This window comes from Acyrthosiphon pisum, chromosome A1, assembly GCF_005508785.2.
Source record: "Acyrthosiphon pisum isolate AL4f chromosome A1, pea_aphid_22Mar2018_4r6ur, whole genome shotgun sequence".
NCBI lineage: Eukaryota > Metazoa > Arthropoda > Insecta > Hemiptera > Aphididae > Acyrthosiphon > Acyrthosiphon pisum.
In genome coordinates this window covers 156,794,461-156,814,844 of record NC_042494.1, presented here as the reverse complement: position 1 = coordinate 156,814,844, position 20,384 = coordinate 156,794,461, and the positions used below count along the sequence as shown (strand labels likewise).

The window sequence follows — 20,384 nt, the reverse complement described above, 5'->3', positions numbered from 1 at the left end:
AGCGACATCCACTTACCCACTTTTTTCATACATGAATAGTAATATTATATTATAAGTATTACACAATAATTATAATATTATATACATGTACTATATAGCTGTAGACAGTCCACAACCTACGCACTAATAGTGTGCAATGTGCATTATTATTAGCAAGAAAATAATCTGTATAGAAAGGTACATAACAAAGTAAAAACTTTATGTACTGTGTAGATGGGCAAAGTTTTTTAATCTAATTATAATCGAAATATATTCGCGCGATCGCAATGTATATAAATATAATATATAGCGTCAGAATGACGATGATTTGATTAACGTTTTGTTTTTATTTACATTCGTGCTCGATTACTGATACTAATAACTATTAATAATAATATTATAAAGGAATAAAATATTATATAGGTGTGTGGCTAGGTATTAATTCGTGTTTTTTTATCAATACATTATTATTATCATACAATTCAGCGTTAACATTAATTATGTATAGCATTTATACAATATTATACTACGCGGACACAAAAAATGAGCACAGACCGTCATGCGCCTGTTTTTTTTTTGTTGATAGAGGTATAACTACTTGTTTGGAATCTTCTAATAAAATTTCTAATGTTAGCTAGGTACAAAAATAAACACTTTTATGAATTTCTAACTGAAAAATAGTTTGATGAATTTTGTCAAAATTTGAACTTTAAACGTAAGTATATAAAAATAATAGTGCCAATGTACATATCTTTAATATATATTTTGAACTTCGATTAATGAAACTTATAAGGAACCTAGAATTAAATGTTTTTTTACTTAAGTTTTTATCGAGAATAATTTTAAAAAATATATACAAAATTCGAAAAATGTCAAAAAAATGGTAATATTTGGTGAACATTTCAAGTATCCACGGTAATTAGTAAATTAATATATAAATTTGAGTTACGCTAAAAATTGGTTTTGCGTAAATATTACCACTTTTTTCCTGATGCTTTCTAAAACTACTGGAATTTTGACCTCTCAAAAGTACCAATTAAATTCACTTTTCTATCAGAAAATATGCAGATGACGAACATTTTTACTACCCAAAATGTTGATGACATACAGAAAAAAAACACACATCATTGTAAATGTTTAAATACAATAATTCTTTCAATCTGCTCTTATATAAAATAGTAAAGCATAAATTCATAAAAAAAATTTTTATAAGCACTTAAGTACAAATGTTGACAACGAAAATCACCTAAATCATGAAAATTTAAATAAAGAATAACGATTTTAATTATTTTGTAATGATAAAAAATATTATTCTTAGGTACTTGAAACAAGCGGTTGTAACCGCAGAATTACTGAATTCGTAAAAAATAAACGGGTAGCGACAACATGCAACATTTCATCCGCTATATCTGTAGCGCCAGCCTTATGATGGTAAAATAAATTACTTTAATAGGAATATAAAATATATATTAATATATAGCTATCCAAAATTCACTAAATTGCATACTACGCACTAGAAATTTTAGTTATAATTTAGTGAAAATAATGTAAATATGTGCTTCGTTTACGACACTAGACTTGCGTTTTAAAAAATACATACAAAATCACACGGAACATTGTAGAATTGTAGATGAACTGTTAAAAAATACGATAGATACAACATGCATAAATCGAAACTTAAAATCACTATTGATAAGTAATTTTTAATATTGAAAATAATTGTACGAGTCAAATAGTTGCTTATAATATTTTATTTTATTCAAATTTTGGAAATGAAAAGGTATAATTATAAAAAATTGTTTTGTTTCGGATGGGCGGAAACATTAAGTTCTTTATGCAATAAAAAAAAACTCAAACAAAATTCAGTGTCATGCGTTAAAAATATTTTCGTATTACCTTTCTTGTTGAACAGGCCGTATATATTTTTTGATTTTTGGAAAGAAAACCACACATCGTGATGTCTATTGTAGATATTCTGATATTATTAGGAACTGTGTTTAAATCTTATAGTTTTTACATGGCATGCAATTAATACTCATATTAGCTATACTACTTAAAATATATTATTTAATAAAAAAAAAAACGTGTTTTTTCAGCATTTTTTATGATTTTAGACAAATTAAGTTAAATCATTCGAAATCTATATATATATATATATATTAAACATTTAACAATTGTAACATTACATATTAATATATGTATTATGTTGGTTTAGAAAATGAACTAAATAAATATATAGGTAGGTACTACATATTATAATATGTACCTATGCATATATATTTTTTTTGTTCAGTATAGTATACTTGCCTGATGAAGGGTTAATACCGTAATATTTAAAAAATCATTTCTGCAGCGGAAAGAAATTTGTTATTTGTTATTGACTGAAGAGATTATACATCACATAATTATTATATAACTTATATAGACGAAACACCACACGATTAATGTTCGGTATTCTAATAATTTGATCGGGGATTTATTTGCTTTGACTGTAAAGACAATTATTATTACAAATGAGATTCAGTGCAGAGGCCAGTTAAAGCACATTATATCCATTTAGATTATGAAGTAAAAAGTAAAAATATAATTTTTTCAAAGGGTGTTCCATGGTTTGCTCCAATTTTAACAAATCGTACACCTAGGTAATAGGTATAGCAAATACTATATTTACTGCGTATACATAATACTTATTCCCATTGTGGCATAGTCAAATTGAATATATAGCAGCAGTCGCCACTAGGATTTTGGAAAGGGCTAAATATTATTTTTGAAAATTACTTGCGGGCCGCATGCAGTAAATTTTAATTTGCTCATAATATTGACCGAAGTACCTTTTTTTCCTGAGACCCGGGTGTAAATATTCCTAGTTCCTAGTTACATTTTAAATGATAATGATTATAAGTTATAAAAGTAAAATAATATTATTTTGATATAAGTATTTTATTTTGTTTACTTGAGTGTAGAATGTTGGATTTTAGAATGTGAAATTCAGTTTTAGTGCGGGCCGCACAAAATTTGTTAAAGGGCCAAAATTATGCGGACCGCGTAGCGAGTACCGCAGATATAAAGTATCCTATCCCTATGACTATCAAGTCAATTACTAGACAGTAAAATATGTAGTAGAAAGTACCTAAATAAAAATGTATACAAATCAAAGGTTTTTTAAAAAGAGCCATTAGGGCGATGGATTAAGCGAAATTAGTTAGCAAAATGTACAAAACAACCAGGACGAAAATCAGAAAATACAATTTATAATTTGTATAAATTAAATTAGCTGCATTATTAAAATCCTATGTAGAAAAAACTATTTAACGCTATTTTGAAAAAATATTGTGAATGAACGTGGAACAAATCACTTAGAAAGGACACTTAAATTGTATTTTTAATACGGGCGCCCTCTCATTCCATAGTCACATTGCTGGACGTCAGATTTCAGTTGTCATCCACAGTCGATCATGTTACTGGTTATAATTTATAAATCATATAATACACGTTTTGCCTTTACATAAATAATTTAATCGCAAGTACCTAGTCTTCTTCAGTGGCTTATTTAGGAATTTTTCATGGAGGGTCCAGCTAATTTTCCAAATAAATTTAAGTGGAGGGCTTCCGTACAGAATAGTAGTTCAAGAGTTTACCCGATACAAAGATTTTATATTAGAATCTAATAATTAGATGTTTAGATAGGTATTAATAGGGTCAGTTGTGGGGATCCGGACCCCTCGTAAATACGCCACTGGTCTTCTTTATAAGATAGCCGCCGACATAATTATTAAAACTAATATTAGTAGAACGTTGGTAGATCGAATATGTCAGTCTACCATAGTAAAAAAAAATCTATTAACTATATACCCTGTTCAATGAGATTTAATAAACTTAATAGACTGTATAGTTTTTTCCCGTAAGAATAATATCACGAAAAAACTTTAAAACAATGATTGATTGCTCAATGGCAGAGTATCATGAATATTACATCCTCAAAAATATAATTATAAGTAGGTAGATTATTGTACGTCTATGAATCCAATCAATGGCCCGAAATCCTAAAAATTTAGTCGGGCAAAAAATATTTGAAACGGCCCCAATATTTAAATATCGGCCTCAATGGCGTACCTGAAGGGGTGGAGGACCGAGGAGGTATTGGTTTTTACCCAAAAAATATTGATGCTCAGTTTTAAAAAAAAAATTTTAAATTTTGATTAGAGAAATATATTAAACATTTAAGTACACAGTGCACACAATAAATAAACAAAATATTGTAGTTAGATGACGTTAGAAGAGTAGGCTTTAATTTTATAATGGAGTTTTCATACAGTTTGGCAGACAAACTTCGGCCCAATATGAAGCGGCCCCATGCTAAATTTTCAAAAATATAGGGTTCGGCGCCACTGAATCCAATAATATACGGTATCTCAAGGCCATAAAAAGATAGTTTTTCTCAGATAAAACTGTATAATATATTAATATTATAGTAAAGAATATTTCAAATTGTTATGTTTGTCATTAAAATACAATTACGCAAATCTTTAATTAAAATATTATCATTACAAATAAAATAAATCGTAGTAATGTCACTAATTTTGGCTGTAATAATATAATGAAATTTCCATGTTACGAAATCTGTTGTGGTACAAAAAAAAATCGTACTAAAAAGAGTTTCAAATAGAATTAGGTTCTCAAAAGTGTTCCGTAAACAGACAATTTCGTTAAATGGAAGTTTCACTGAAGTATTACCTACAATAACTATAACACAATATTATAATTGATAACCTATTATAAAATGTAATAACGTAGTACTGATATGAATGTTTATTGAGGCAAATTTATTGATGACAGGATTCATTTTTTTTTAACATAAACGAATACTTCTAAAAAAAATATAGTACGATTTTTCGTCAATACCTGCATAATTATTAGTAGTGTAGAGCAGCATTTTTCTGTGTTTATAATAATGCCATATAAAATGCACCTTATTATTCACGATTTTTATTTAGATGACATATATAAGCATTGACTACTCGTGTTTTACATGTAATGAACCTGCCTAAAAAATAAAATAAAACCACAAACGTTTAATAATAGACAATTATACCTATAAATTGAAGAATTTTCAGGACACGTAAAACTAATCATAATCTATTTCCATTTTCAATATCTATTTATAATACGATGTCGTCGATCGCACGTAGTCGGTACGTAAACACACGTCGATGTCTCTTACACGGCGGCGATGGATGATGTTTTAACACTCTTAATGACTTAACTGAAAACCCATACTAGAACGCAGTGATGGCAGGCGTTAAGATTTAGGCGGTATCACTGATTATTAATTACCACATAATCTATCAAACTAGTCAGTATTATATATTTGTCAATATTCTGAAGAGCTGAGTCCACGCTTAATAATTGACATAATTGAATTAAAAATGTCTAAACGGAAATGCTATTTCAACTTCTAAAAATTAAAAACTACACACGTATCTGATGGTTTAGTCTCCGATTGATTACTCGAACTGCTGCAAGAACTCGACGCCTGCACTGCTCCAACCACCTTCACCCGTGTGGATTTATTTAGATGCAAAATACGAGTATTGGAGTATATCTATTTTATAACAGTGCAATCATATTCTTATGCACTTGACTTATGATTTCTGAAAATATTTTCGTTTGACGTTTAACTGTGAGGCCAATTATATTATTATAAATACTAATTTTAAATAATACTATCGCATCAGTAGAAACTTAAGAACTTACAAGCCAAAAAGTTTTTATTTTATATAAGTAGTTCAGATATAGTCCTATTTAACTAATACAATTATTATTAAAAATTAAGCTGCCTATTAAAAAAAAGATTGCCTTTGCTATAATATATAATACATATATACCCAACAAAATTAGTGTAGTTAGGAAATCAACGATGTAATATATTGTACTAATGATATTTACATTTTAACTATCAAGTTTACTATTTAACACTAATTATTCTATTATGTGGACGAAATATCAATTATTTTAGTACCATAAATTCATAACATCCATGTTCCTATACACAATATACATAACCTAACCTTTTAATGTTAAGTTGTTTAAATTACATTTTTTGATACAATTTATTTATGATCTTAAGGTGATCAATACCGTGATTGTCTGTTTTTGTCAACACACGCGCGACATAGTATTCTAGACGTGTTACAAACACACCAAACATACCAATTTATCTAATGAAGCGATAAGAATTCTGAAAACAGATTTTAATTTGCTGTCTTGAAATCGACTTTCCCACGTTTTTAATATTATAACCCAAATTCCTAAAATTGTCATATAAAAAAAGAGTATTTAAAAATTGTCGTATTTCAACATTTGGAGAAGTTAAAATCAAAAATGTGGGAAAGTCGATTTCAAGTGGTCTTGTTGACAAATTCAAATGTTTTTCGAATTCTTACTGCTTCATTAGATCAATTGGCGTTTGGAAAAAAACCCGTCTAATATCCTATCGCGCGTATGTTAGACAAAACAGAAAATCACAGTATCGAATCCCCTTAAATATAATCAAACACTAGAATATGGTATGCTATTATAGTACTATTGAAATAACAAACAGTAATTATTGTAGGTTAAAAAATGAAATTTAAGGGACAAAACTAGAGATATTATTGAGATTCAAAATTAATAATGTAATTCCAAATGAAAATATTATTAACTAATACTAACTTAACAAAATAAATTTATACTAAATAGTAAATTGACTACCTACACCGTAATATGGGTTTACTTAGGACATTTGGGTAACTTGAATACAATTAATGATATAGTATTATAAACGATTGGAGCACTAGAAATGTATTTATTACCACCGTATAATCACACATTTAATTATTATCACTTTCAAAACAATCGTCTTGCTGTCCAGAGACTTAGGCGTGCTCACATTGTAAATACTTATTATTTAAATATAAATACATAAGTAGATTATTATGTATAAAACCACGTTAAAACTTAGTGTACACACGACTTGCTATTAATTGAATGTAAATGTGGGTTCCAACATTAGTTGCAGCAACTACTTGTGAATTATATTTCATTGTTATTAATTATATGTAATTTTAGCAGTTGTCACGAAATGCTGAAAAAAATAGTTTTTATAGTAACTTAATCATGTACTTTTAAGTACTTATAAATCATTTAATACCTTAAAATTAAACTATGTGGTATTATAAAGTAATTTAAACTGACCAAGTTGTGTTTTATTTTATTTTTAATGTAATTTTAAATGAAAAAAGTGACTAATTAATCTTAAGAAAAAAAAATTGTATTGTTTAATCTAAAATAGGTTTAATAAACTGTGTTATAAATTTCAAATTGTAATGTTTTAAAAGCTATTTTTTTTTAAAAATAATACGTCTGTCCCAAGTTAAAATATGTGTAGGTAGTTCAACATGATTTTTTCATATAAAACAATAGTTGTCCCAAGTTTGCGAAAATCAAGGGTAACTTGGAACAAGCATATTTTTTTTAAAAAAAATGGGGAGGGAATCAAACAAAAACAACAACATATGGGTCTTAAAGTCTAAGCCAAGACCAGATTTTTTGTTCCTTACCAGCTCAAAAGTGTCCCAAGTAAACCTATTTTACGATATTTTTGTTTGTTCATTTTAATACTCAGTATTATAGGCAAGTCTTATATTTTTCAGCATACTTATTTTATTATACTCTAATATACCTATGTGCAGAATTGGGATTTTAGGTCAGTGGTAACCAATTTTTACTAGGTAAAAAACTAGAAAACATAAGCTACATTAACTAGTAAACATATTAGGTACCCAAATTAAAATACCAACCTATACGAAGATGCTTAATAACTCTTACAGAAGAACAATAGCTTAGTCTGTATGGGTGATTTTTATAAATTAACTTCAGCCATTATGGGTAAGTTAATTATTATTACCTAATATGTACACCTAACAAAAAGTAGAAAATATTTTTAATATTATATTAGACAAAAAAACATTTTGAACTCAACAGAGTTGGAATAATAATAATAGGTACCATTGATTTTATATTATTAATGTCTTTACTTTAAGCATCTATGATTCGAATTAGCTTGCACATAAATTGAATCTAGTACCTATTTGCTTAATACAAATTTTTATATTAAATGTATAAAAACTGATAAAATTTTTGAAAATGCAGAAATAGAAAATTAAAAAAAATTAATTTGTTCCATTGTTTTAAATTTTAATCTCAGTAGATGCTTAAAAAACAATTTTAAAACTCAAGTACAAAATATTAAAATGCCTACTCTATACTTAGAGCACGTTAAGAATATGATCAGTTCACCATCTAAAACCGACTTTTTTCCCAAATTAACTGTTAATGATCTAAATGTGCGCAGTTATATGTACGAGACATAAATTTTGTGATCCTTTCAAAATTTATATTACAAGTTTTGAAATTTATTCCATCAAAATGAAAACTTGATAAACCAAACTAACATTTTAATTTTCAAAATTAAATAATCTAACTATACATAAAATAATTTAGTTTTGTTCCGTAGAAAATGAAATTTTAATTCTGCTTTATAATATAAACACTAAATAAGAAAAGAATATCATATACAAAGTATTTTGTTTGACACGTTAAACACCGTCGTTGACACGAGTGAACAGACACCCGTGGTTGACATAGAGTAACCTATTTTGTATTGAGTCTTTTTTGGTGGCTATAGCTGAACAAATTTGAAATTTCTATCGGCCATTCATTACTGTATTGACTATTGCGTAAAATCTACAAATTTTACAATTGGCAACGGCCACCATAGGTTATATCCTATTGGCCACTGGCGTGGGAATGTAAATTCAACGTCGGCGTTCGACATGTTAACAACAACCACTTCTATTATTTCAAAACTGATTAAATTTTTAAAACATTTGAGACACAATTCTAACATTACATACTTCCCAATAATTTTACATAACTATATCAGGCATCAGCTATTATTTTTTTTGTTGAATAAGAACCTTTATTTTTAATTTTTTTATAAAATGTTGATGTACCCAGTTTCATTAGTGAGTCACATTTGTGTAGATGGTTTACAATTACAATAATTTACCTACATCCTTATTTTGATATTGGTTTTTATTCACTTCAACTTGATGTGGAACAGTAGATTTGGTTATTAATGGTACTAAATTGAATCTCAATGCATGAAAACTAGACCCCTAATAAAAGGATTGTCATTTTCATACGAATAACCAAATTTTTTTGATGGCGATGATAATATAATTTATAGTTATTACTTTATTAGATAGATCCTTATATTATATTATGTGCTTAATATATATATATATATATATATATATATATATATTTAATATTAATTATACAAATAAAATTAATAGAATCTTCTATCTAAAGATTGTTTGAAAATAACAAGTAGGCATACATTAATTTTTTAAAAAAAATGTTGATATATCTGGCCTATATAGCTTTAATAGGCATGGTAGCAAATCATATTCGTGTAGATAGTTAACAATAATATTTACTTATATCCATATTTAGTTATTAGTTTCTACTCACTTCGACTTGACGTGGAACAATAGAATTGGTTATTACTTATTTGTATGCACTAAATTGAATCGCAATGCTTGAAAGAACTAGACCCCGATAAAAGGTTAGTAGGTACTTTCAATTTATTTTTCATTTTTAATGTAATAATTGTAATCAGTTATAAATAACAAAAATAAAATTGTATAGCGATAATACAATTTATAATTATTACTTTATTAGGTAGGTACTAATGTTGTTGAAACCTTAAGCATAGAGTGGGTATATTATAAATTGATTAAGGCGATGATATTAGTAATATGGGACAATTTTAATATTAACTAAAGAATGTATGTTTACCAAACATAGATTCTTAGTTGAAGACATAATAAGCTAAATATATTTAATTTAAAAATAGGGAGTCTGTATTTAATAATAATTATTTCATTGGGGGAAGCTTAAAATCTTTGTATCATATTATGAATGTAGATGATAGTATAGTGTTAATTACCTTATTTTTCTTTAATTGATATAATTTATTATCTAAGTCGTCTTATCAAGCGATGTGTATCCTGAGCAATAAATGGTGATGGCTAAATGCCCAATTTGGCAAGTGTCCAAATAAAATTAACTAGGATTTCTTAATGTTTGCTTTCTCACAGACTGCAGAAGCGTTGTTGTAGTAGTAGTAGTAGTATTGTAGCTGTAATCCTAGTAGTAGCAGTACTGCAGTAGTAGTAGTAGCGGGTATCTGTCGACCGTGAAGCAGCGTATACAACAGCAAGGGATATGTTCAATGAGTGTTTATTTCCAAAACAACTCTTACTCGATACGAAATGATAAATCAGAGACCAACAAATACTAAACAAACTGAAACACCAAAAACAAACATAAAAATATAAAATTTTTAGAGAATGTCAGCTAACCATTTGTCTTCTCTTTCTGAACATAGCAAATTTACGTTTAGCAGAACCAACCCTGTGCTGTTACTTTTAATATTAAAGAGAATTCACCTAATATCAAACTTTAAGTTAAGAAGACGTGATATCCGCATGTGTTATCTACATCTTACAAGTGCGTAACATAGCAAATTTTACATTCAGCAGATTAAGTGTAGCAACGTTAATTTAAAAATTAGAGTAAATTAACCCAGAAATTAACCTCTTATAGTAAAATCTAAAGGTAAGATTATTATCTAGGTAACCTCATAGCCTTTAAAGTTAAAATATAATAAAAAGCCCATGAGGTTGCATATCTTACCATTACATTTTATAAGAGATCAATTCACTATAATTTTTAAACTTACAGAGCTACATGTGTTCTGATGAGCGTAAAATTAACTATGTTACTTGTAAGACAACATCACATGTGGGTATCACGTAAGGATATTACTTATTTACTTGAGTCGCTACTTAGTTTTTTTACAATACATTAATTTTTAAGCAATTTATATGCGCTTTTAAATTATAATAATTTACACACTCATAACTTATGTATAAATTAAAATATAATAAAATAGTCAATGTGACAGCACAGGTAATGCTTCGAGTATTGCACATAAATTAAAGCTTGTTAATATGTGAATTCCTTTTAATATTAAAAGCAACAACATAATTATACCTAGGGTTGGTCCTGTACATATACTGACTGTACATTTGGTAAGTTGCGCACATGCGCATGGGTGAGAGAGTGAAAACAAACCGAAAGCTGACACAGTCTTAAATAATAATTAAAATAAGGAGTTGGGTTGAAATACTGTACAGATTTAATAATTATAGTAAGTATCTAATAATTCCAATAGAAAAAAGTTAAAATAAAAAATGAACTCGTCTCCTAGGCACTTATTTTGATCGACCTTGAGCTCGATAAACGCGTAGGTCGTAGGAGCGTAACAAATAAACGCGAATTTTAACGAATGCTAACAAACAGCCGAGCAATGTCGCATCGACGGCACAATAATTTAAGATCAGACGTGTGCACGCAATTGTATACGTACCAAGTCCTATAATGACCGTAGGCAGAGTAATGAAACACAATATAATAATTATATTATATTAATATGGACGATAATAATATTTTGTAACATTATACTTACCACTGAGTTGGAACGAGCGCGGCCGTGGCGCATAGAAAAATTCGAAAAAAAAAACAATGAAACGTCTCTGCGGACGAGATCAAAATTAAGTTAAAATAAAATCATAAAGAGAAATTAAATGAAATGAAAAAAATTGAAATCAAATTCGCGTGCGTCTCATAATATAATATTGGCATTGTACAAACTGTATAAAAGTATAAAATCTGAAATCATGACATAATATTTTCGTCCGATTACGACAACAACAAATATTATCATAGGTACCTACGCGTCATGACAAAATGGTAGTGCACTCACTGGCTACTGGCGCCACTGCACCATAGTAGTGCGTAGTGCGTACCAAAACGGCAAAACAACACAACTATGATGGTTGCGGTGCGGTGTGCGGACGCAGAAATTATGGCGTCGAAGGCGTTCGAATAATAATAGTAATATTAACAGCCGGTAAACACGTTGTATTATAATTTATTTATATTATTATTATTTGCATTATACTATTATACGTCGCATTATTATATAGCACGGTAACACGATCCCTGTGCGGCGGGTGGTCGTCGAACGGGCCCGCGGTGTGGGGTGGGTCGATTGGTAGGCAGTGCGTCCGGTGGTCGGCGGGCCGGGGGCCCGGTGTGACCAACGCGATTTTGCGCGGCGATTGACGTCACGGGTCGCGATTTTATCATAATAATGAATTGTTTATTTATAAATAAAAGTTATTTATTAACATAAGAGAGAAAAGAGAGAAAAAAGTCGAAAACGAGCGAGAAGAGAGAAAAGAAATTTCCTTCTCGCGGGTACGACAGACGACGGTGTAGTTTTTCCGTAATCCGTTTTCCGTTTCTCGCGCGCGCGCCACTGCTCAGGTCTATAGTCTCTTCCACTCTTGTATTGCCGGCCCGTCCGTAAAAGCCGTCTCCAATTCCGCCGTCGTCTTCTCCGTTCCGAGTCTTCCTCGCCACACTATCTCGAAACGACGACTACCTGAAGGCTGCTTACCCACCCACTGGCTGCTGTGGTCGTTTAAACGTTTTCGTTTGTGACACACGGGTGTTCCCAACTCCTAAGGTGAGTGCGAGTATAGTATATAATTACTATATTATTATGATAATATAGCTCGTCACCGCTCGCAAAATCTCCGTCTCGGTGCCACAAAATATAACAATATAATATTATATCCGTGTACCTACCATAAACGTGAAATGCCCGTTATAATTCGCCAGCTGCCTTCCTATAATAGCAGTCCCCCACTAATGTCTAATAACAACACCGACGACCATATAGCATACAGCATGTTGTCGTTATTATTATCGCGTGCGTTTGTTTGTTTTGTTTGTTCGGCGGTCTGTCCGTTCGCGTCTGGCGGATCTGCAGGTTCAAATAATGGCCGATCAGAGGTTCTGTTTGCGGTGGAACAACCACCAGCCTAACCTGGTGAACGTCATGACGGGCCTGTTGAACAGTGAGATGTTCGTGGACGCCACCATTGCCGCCGAAGGCCGGAAAATACAAGTGCACAAAGTCGTGTTGTCTGCATGCAGCAGCTATTTTCAAGTAAGTTCCAAAATCCCTGAAATTAAAATCTCACCCGTCACTGGTGGACTGTCTATTTAGGTAGTTGTGTCCTTTTCCTCACTAATGATAACATCTAAACCAGTGATCGGATGTACCTAGTCTTTCCCGGGGGTCTGTCGCCCGTCGTTATTTATTGTGTTAATGTGAAATGTATCTTATCGATGACCGACATTTGTGTTGTGTCGGGCAACCCGCGTATGACGTCTTATAATATTATACTATACAGACACGTTATTAATTATGTACACGTTATTGGTATTTCTTCAGGTCAAATGAACCATTAATATAGTATAAAAGCTTTTGGTATTTGCTACAGTGCAGCTCAATCACTATAATAGTTGAATTAAATTGTCAATAAATAACATAATTTAATATTACTCTTAACAGATAGTAACAAAAATATATAAGAATCTCTACTAATGATTGATTAATTAATTAATGACACACCGCAGTGAGATAAACAGTTGGGTAAGTTTTTAACTTTCATGCAGCAATTAATCTTAGATACAATAATATCACTTTTATAACAATGTACCTATAGTAGTTGATACATTGGTAAATATAATGTCTTAATGATATATCTAATTAAAATATGATTTAATTATTTTATTCTTATATTTCAAATTATATTTATTATTGATCATATTCAATTATTTTAATAATTCATTAAAGCATTGATATTATATTATCTTGTGTACCTATAAACAAATAAAATATATCCTTTAGAGATAAATTTTTAATGGAAAAAAACAACTGATAAGAAATTCTATTCAAACATAATACATATACCTAAATATAATAATAATAATAATACCTAAGTATGTATATATTTAATATACCATAATATTATATATATATTTATATTATATAATATTGTTATTTCAAAGATAACTACTTTTTATTAGTATCAGATAGGTACTGTGTTAAGATTATCTAAATGGTAATTAATCACATATACCTACAGTTATACGTCACGGTATTCGACCTCATCTTCACCTATTATTAGTATATATATTTTTTGGAGATGTTATTATTGATTAATTATTAATTAAAGATTCTCTAAGATGTGTGCGTGATATTTGTTATCTTTGACAAACATTTCATACAAATACCTGTATTTAAACTTCACATTGTCATTTTGTAGTCAAATTACTCGAGTGGGTAAACATAACACATTATAATATTTTCTATGATATTAGTGTATAGTTACCCTATGGTGAAGGGATGGGTGGAGGATGTAGGGTTATTAGTAAAAACAAAATATTAAAGGAACTATTTGTTTTCACTTTTTATCAACTTAAACTATTCGTAAGTAGAGATCAGATTTTATTGTAATTATATATTTTTACCTAGTTGTAATATTATATATCTGGTTAGATAATATGTCGGTATGTTATATTATGTTTCACAAATTTCTAAGTAAATTGGGGCTAATAGAGTTTTTTATATTTTTACATTTTGGAATGCATACCTATTATTGTTCATATTTCATAAATATTTGGTGACATTTTTCAATGTGACGTGTTTCTAAATTTTTTTTTTATCTATCTTTTTGTTTTTTGCATCACGCATCACTTTTCTTTTTTTAATTCATAAATTAAAACTCTGTCTATATCAAAATTAGTTTATTTAAACATTTTTTTATATTTTCCCAAGTTAAAAATGCAGATCCCTATAATAACTTATATCATACCTAGCTGAATACTTAAATATATATACAAATGAAATATTTCAAAAAGTTGGAAAATCTAGGTTTACCTATATTGCAAATGTTGTGAACATTTTTTATCAATATGTCTGTGCTTTCTAAGGCAAAATATTTCTACTACCAAACATAGAAAAAAAGAGGTGGATTATAAATTAATGTTTGTGTGTGAGTATGTGTCCTGTATGCATTCCTAAATGGCTGGACCGATTATGATGCAATTTGGTACATGAATAGATTAGATCTCTGGGAAAAAGAGGTTAATTTAAAAAGGTAAATTCCAACCCGGGGAGGTACTTTAAACAGAAATTATGAAATTTATGACGGAAATTGTTGTTTGTAAATGGTTGCTATTGGTTTTAATTGGGGTTTTAATAATAATAAATATTATTAAAATAATAAGCCTATTTGTGCAGTAAAACTTCTATGTATTTTAGTACAGAATGTCTCAAGTTCGAACTTTATCTATAAATACGAATGTTTGTTTTTTTTTTATTCAACGGATTACGTACGATTAGGTTAGGATTTTGTATTAATTGATTTTGTATTAATCTGCCGTAGGCTGAATTAAGTAAAAACGACAAACTTGGTATAACTTTGTCACTTTAGAGTTTATTCACTTACGTACAAACCACATGGGGTCTACTTGATAATATATGAATCTCATGGACAACACAGGTCGAGATAAATTAAAATATAATATAATTTACCCTTATAAGTTTATAACATAAAATATAAATTGTATATAAGATGAAGGGTGTTATATTAATAATTGTTAAATGTTATAAAAAGTTATGCTTTGAACAGTTTGGTTACAAAACGAAAAAATACAGAGTATTTTCTTATTAATTATAAATGTATGAACAATTTTAAAGGGGATTCAAAATACGACTTTTCCTACTAAACGGACCTATTTTCATTCATAACTTACTGACAGATATAATTAGACAATAAAGATTCCTAGTCTTGTCTTCTTTAGATCCTACTAAAAACTTTTAATAAACAAATATTCAACAGTTTTTCAGTCTTCGTATGAATAGACGTATTTAGTTGTTCGTAGGATCCAAAATAAATATATATTTAAATCAGTTTTCAATGTCAAAATCTAAACATTTGACCTATTAGTTCAATAGAATAAACATTTATCAATTTATCCTAATTATTATTACCTATACAGAACTACTTTCAAATCCATTTAAACATAAGCTATCATTTTTATCTAAACTTGTGTTATAAAAATAATTTCATTATATATTTTTAACTAAATGTATTTTTACTGTTATAGATGCTTTTCAATGAAACACCTTGTCAACATCCAATAATCATCATCAAGGACATGTCTTATAATCATTTAAAAACATTAATTGAGTTTATGTATTATGGTGAAGTTAACATCTCTCAAGATCAACTCCCAATAATTTTAAAAGTAAATTTTATTTTATTTATTCAATTGTATTCAATACAATATTATAACAATATTATAATTACAAAATGTTATTATAACATTCTAAGGCAGCTGAAAGCTTACAAATAAAAGGGTTGACAGAGAAAACTATGTTTCCGTTTGCTACAACACGACATGCAGAAACTGAGTATAGTTTGTTGTCACCCTCGGCAAAACGAAAAAAAATGCATCTCATGAAGACATCCAGTGATAAATCTGAACACAACAGTTCTATCGAAGATATATCAGTAACCGAACAAGATAATATGTCAACTGTACGAATTAATTAATATACAAATTAATAGATTCTGTAAACATACATTCACGTATATTTTTTATTAATTTGTTTATAGAGATCTCAACCTACATCACAAGGACAAGAAACATCAAAACCTATTAGTAGTGTAAGCAAACAATCGTCCACAGATAATCATACAACAATCGTTCACCACAAACCTGAAGGTATGATAAATCATAATTAATAAAAATACTTTTGTAGTTTGGTACTTATTTACTGTTTATAAATTAGTTTAAGTTTAATACGCAATTTATTTTTGTAAGTTTTGATTCTGTTTTGTATTTAGTTCAACATTTTAATGAAAGCATTATTTATATCTTAAAAATTAATGTACATAAAAAAGCATGTTCTTTTTCATTTATTATACAGTTTTGTAGGATAATGATTATTTTTGCTAAGCGAATCCAAAATATGAGTAACTATTTAGATGAGTGAATAGTTTCAAAAACGTTCAACCTGTAAAATGCTCACTTTCAAGAGTTGCTTAATTGCATAATAAAATATGTCTTTAAATGTATTTCTTCTTGAAAATTTAATTTTGTGTCTTCTTTTCTTTCCATTTTAAATATCTTATTTACCAGAAATTTTTATTATAAATTACAACATTTGCTAACAGGTTGGTCGTTTTTGGAGCAGCTCTCTGATTGCCCGCCTCACAGTGTCTACGCCATACCCAAAGCCAAAGCAGTATCCAAACCAGAGAATAAAGTACGCAAAAAACGAGAACCCGGTATACGGGAGAGTGATCGTTTTAAAGAAGCTCTTGAAGCTGTACGTGTGGGCCGTATGGGATTTTGTCGTGCTGCTCAAGAGTATGGTATAAATAACCGTACCTTGTGGCTCGAGTACAAAAAAAAAGGTTATCCCGTTCATCGAAAAGGTCAGTCTTCCTCATCTATTCCAGTACCCTCGCCAGCATCATCAATCAATGGTCAATCATCCGAGCAAGTGTATCAAGCGCCACTATACGAACCTTCAACATCTCAAACTTCGGCAGTTGATCATCCTGCTTATGTTTCACAAATGTATTCGCAACCTCTGACAGTGATTAACCCATGCTATTATTCTTCACCCGCACCTTCAATATTTTCAACGGACAACCATACATAAATCATTGATTTATTTATTTATTAACAAATCATATTTTTATTTTGTTTCCTTTCATTTTAGTTAATAATTTCACTCATGCTGGTTTGCACAAATAGTTTATAATAATAATTTGACGATTCATAAATATTTGATAACATATCCATCACAGTTCATTTTTTTTATGTTTAAAGGATTGTTAAGTATTTAATGACTCGTTAAACCTCTTTGAAACAGATGATTGTGCAATCTGGTGTTAATCTTAAATTATTTATTTGTATAGAAATTACAATTATAATATATTATTAGGTTTAATTTGATTTGTATAACAAAACTATTTTTAAATGTAATGTATATCGAAATATAACTATTGTATTTTGTATATTTGTTGTGTTTATTTACCTTGAATTTAATAAACAATGATAATAATAAATAAAATTAAAAGTGCTATCAAACAAATATTAAAAATGGATTTTTAATTTTCCAGTTAATAAACGAATTAGGACTCTAGTACGTCAACCCCATATAAAAATCAATGATAATGACATGAGTACAGATACATCAATGGTAATAAACGAAACAAATGATGAATCTGAACCTGTAATCCGAGTGCTCGAGAGGCAGTGTTCAGAGCCAAATCCATCGTCGACCAACACACTAGCTGTTCCTAAACCAACTATAGTCAAACAAATTTCTCAGCCATCCGAACTTAGTCCAACAGCCAGAGGGTTCTTCAATGACGAACTGCCCACTAGTGCATCACAGGTAATCTATACATTTTATACAAATATTATTTGGTACGCGTATTAGCATAATATTGTGAACTCAAAGTCATTTATTGAGTTATTGGTCAATATTAAATTGCATTATAGGTAAACACAAACGATTCTTATAATGGATCAACACGATCTGACCACTGCCCGTTGTTACGTTCAGGACCAGCACTTGGATGCAGTTTCTGTTGGAACACAATAGATACCCGTGGAAGGTTCTTGAGACGCAAAACCAAATATCACTGCCCTGAATGCAATATAAACCTTTGCCTGGTTCCTTGTTTTCAGGTGATTATTTAATTAAGTTTGATACAATCATCATCTATGAATATACTAACTTAATATCTTCTGAGGTTGCCACACTCGCATGTGTTATTTTTGTCTTACAAACGTACAACATAGCAAATTTTACGTTAACAACAAACTATTTTACTCTGCTATTTTTAAAATTTGAGTGAATTGACACATTGTACGATTGAATGCTAAGGTTATTATCTTGGGTATCTCAAAGAATGGTATTGATATTTTTATTTTTATGTAAGTTATGATCATTTTAAAATGAGCACAAAATGTATAGTTTCAAAAAGGTCATAAGGATAACTGGCTTCTTAACTCTACATGCTTCACAATCAAAAAGACCAGGCTTTTAGAATTTTGTTCATTGTTTCAAAAATACAAAATATTAACCTAATCCAACCTAGGTTCCTTCTAATTAGGTGATAAACTAAAATTAGATACAACTCTCAACTGTATACGATCTGATGTCAGTTATATAGAAGTGTTAAAAGTTCAATACCAGAATATATTACCTATTAATAAACGGTCAAAAAGACTGGGTGCGTGATCGTTAAAAATGTGTTTCTAATAATTACTGCTCGATAAACAAATTTGATAGTTATGATATTTTATTTGTGACTGGTGATATTATTGCTTGTTGGCTATAATTGTTGCCATACTGTGTGTAACTACAAAGACGTGCGAGTGTATTCTCATGAATATTTTAAATGCGTTTAAATACATTTAAATACATGTGATCTAGGTTTAATAAAAGTATCAATAAAAGCATCTGAGATGCTCTAGATAATAATCTTACCTTTACATTTTATAACAGAACAATTCCTATAATTTTAGAATTTGCAGATTAAAATATATTATTGTGAACATAAAATTGTCCATACGTTTATAAGACGAAAATAAAACATGCGTGTGTGGCAACCTCTTAATGAGAAAATATAAATATTAAAGGTTAATAGTAAAGAATATGGTTTTATTCTTTTATTCTATGTAGTCAGTTATAGCATTGGAAAATTTGCAATTTAAATTGCGCAGTTTATTACTATTGTATAACAAATAGTCTAATTGTTTATTTGTCATTATTTACTTTTTAGTAAGTAATCCATAATAGGTCTTTCGACGTAAGAAATATTTGATTATTTGAATTTCTCTACATTATTGACTATTAATAAAATATTGTAATCTCAACCCTTTTTTTCAAGTTTTTAAGACAACAAAATTCTCTATGTGTAATTTTGCATAACATTTATTTTTTCATTATCAGGAGTTTCACGAAAAACAAATTCAGACAAAATCCACTGATGTTCCTACAACAGATCATCCTCGAACTCAAAAGGTGACCGACGACACAGCGGTATAATTTTTTCCCGTGATATCATTTGTTATAACTTAAAATAATTAACAAAGCGTTACCATTTGTTACTACTTAAGAATTTGTTCTGATTTTATTTTAGTATAGAACAAAATAATACTTAGTTACATATTATTATAAATATAAATATATTTTTTTATGTGTTCAAGATTGTTATTTTTAAAAATTGAAAAATATATGTGAAAATATATAACACCGTTGTCATTAATAATGTCGACCACAA

General features: G+C 29.1%; 2 protein-coding genes across 7 annotated transcripts in view; one reads left to right on the top strand and one right to left on the bottom strand.

Annotated features, from left to right (window-relative positions):
• LOC100165002 overlaps positions 1-11,998 on the bottom strand; it is a 25,571-nt gene extending 13,573 nt beyond the window's left edge. The window contains exons 1-3 of one of the 3 annotated variants that reach the window (XM_029488659.1): positions 11,618-11,768; positions 11,519-11,524; positions 10,034-10,392 (exon numbers count right to left, since the gene is read on the bottom strand). The gene's annotated coding sequence lies outside the window, so the exon portion shown is untranslated. Of the gene's footprint in view, positions 1-10,033; positions 10,393-11,518; positions 11,525-11,617; positions 11,769-11,885 lie in introns of those variants that run through there. The other 2 variants (XM_008186629.3, XM_001946019.5) reach the window with 2 other exon arrangements.
• On the top strand, positions 11,926-20,384 carry LOC100167015 (sex determination protein fruitless). Of its 4 annotated transcripts, none has more exons than XM_029488661.1 (8): positions 11,926-12,061; positions 12,989-13,168; positions 16,180-16,320; positions 16,407-16,613; positions 16,692-16,800; positions 18,210-18,487; positions 18,595-18,783; positions 20,054-20,384. In XM_029488661.1, exons 2-8 carry the CDS (start codon positions 12,998-13,000, stop codon positions 20,147-20,149), a joined length of 1,191 nt encoding a protein of 396 aa, XP_029344521.1. In that variant the 5' UTR covers positions 11,926-12,061; positions 12,989-12,997; the 3' UTR covers positions 20,150-20,384. The 4 variants fall into 4 exon arrangements, with proteins under 4 accessions (XP_029344521.1, XP_001946000.2, XP_029344523.1 ...); XM_001945965.5 differs by lacking the exon at positions 11,926-12,061 and adding an exon at positions 12,206-12,682; XM_029488663.1 differs by lacking the exons at positions 11,926-12,061; positions 12,989-13,168 and adding an exon at positions 12,207-12,682.

What these genes read in the sequence shown, in the direction of transcription:
- LOC100167015 (XM_029488661.1), top strand. Translation starts at nt 12,998, where the DNA reads ATGGCCGATCAGAGGTTCTGTTTGCGGTGGAACAACCACCAGCCTAAC. An exon ending in CATGCAGCAGCTATTTTCAA is followed by an intron (nt 13,169 to 16,179) that starts GTAAGTTCCAAA and finishes TTACTGTTATAG; the next exon opens with ATGCTTTTCAATGAAACACC. An exon ending in CGTTCACCACAAACCTGAAG is followed by an intron (nt 16,801 to 18,209) that starts GTATGATAAATC and finishes TTAATTTTCCAG; the next exon opens with TTAATAAACGAATTAGGACT.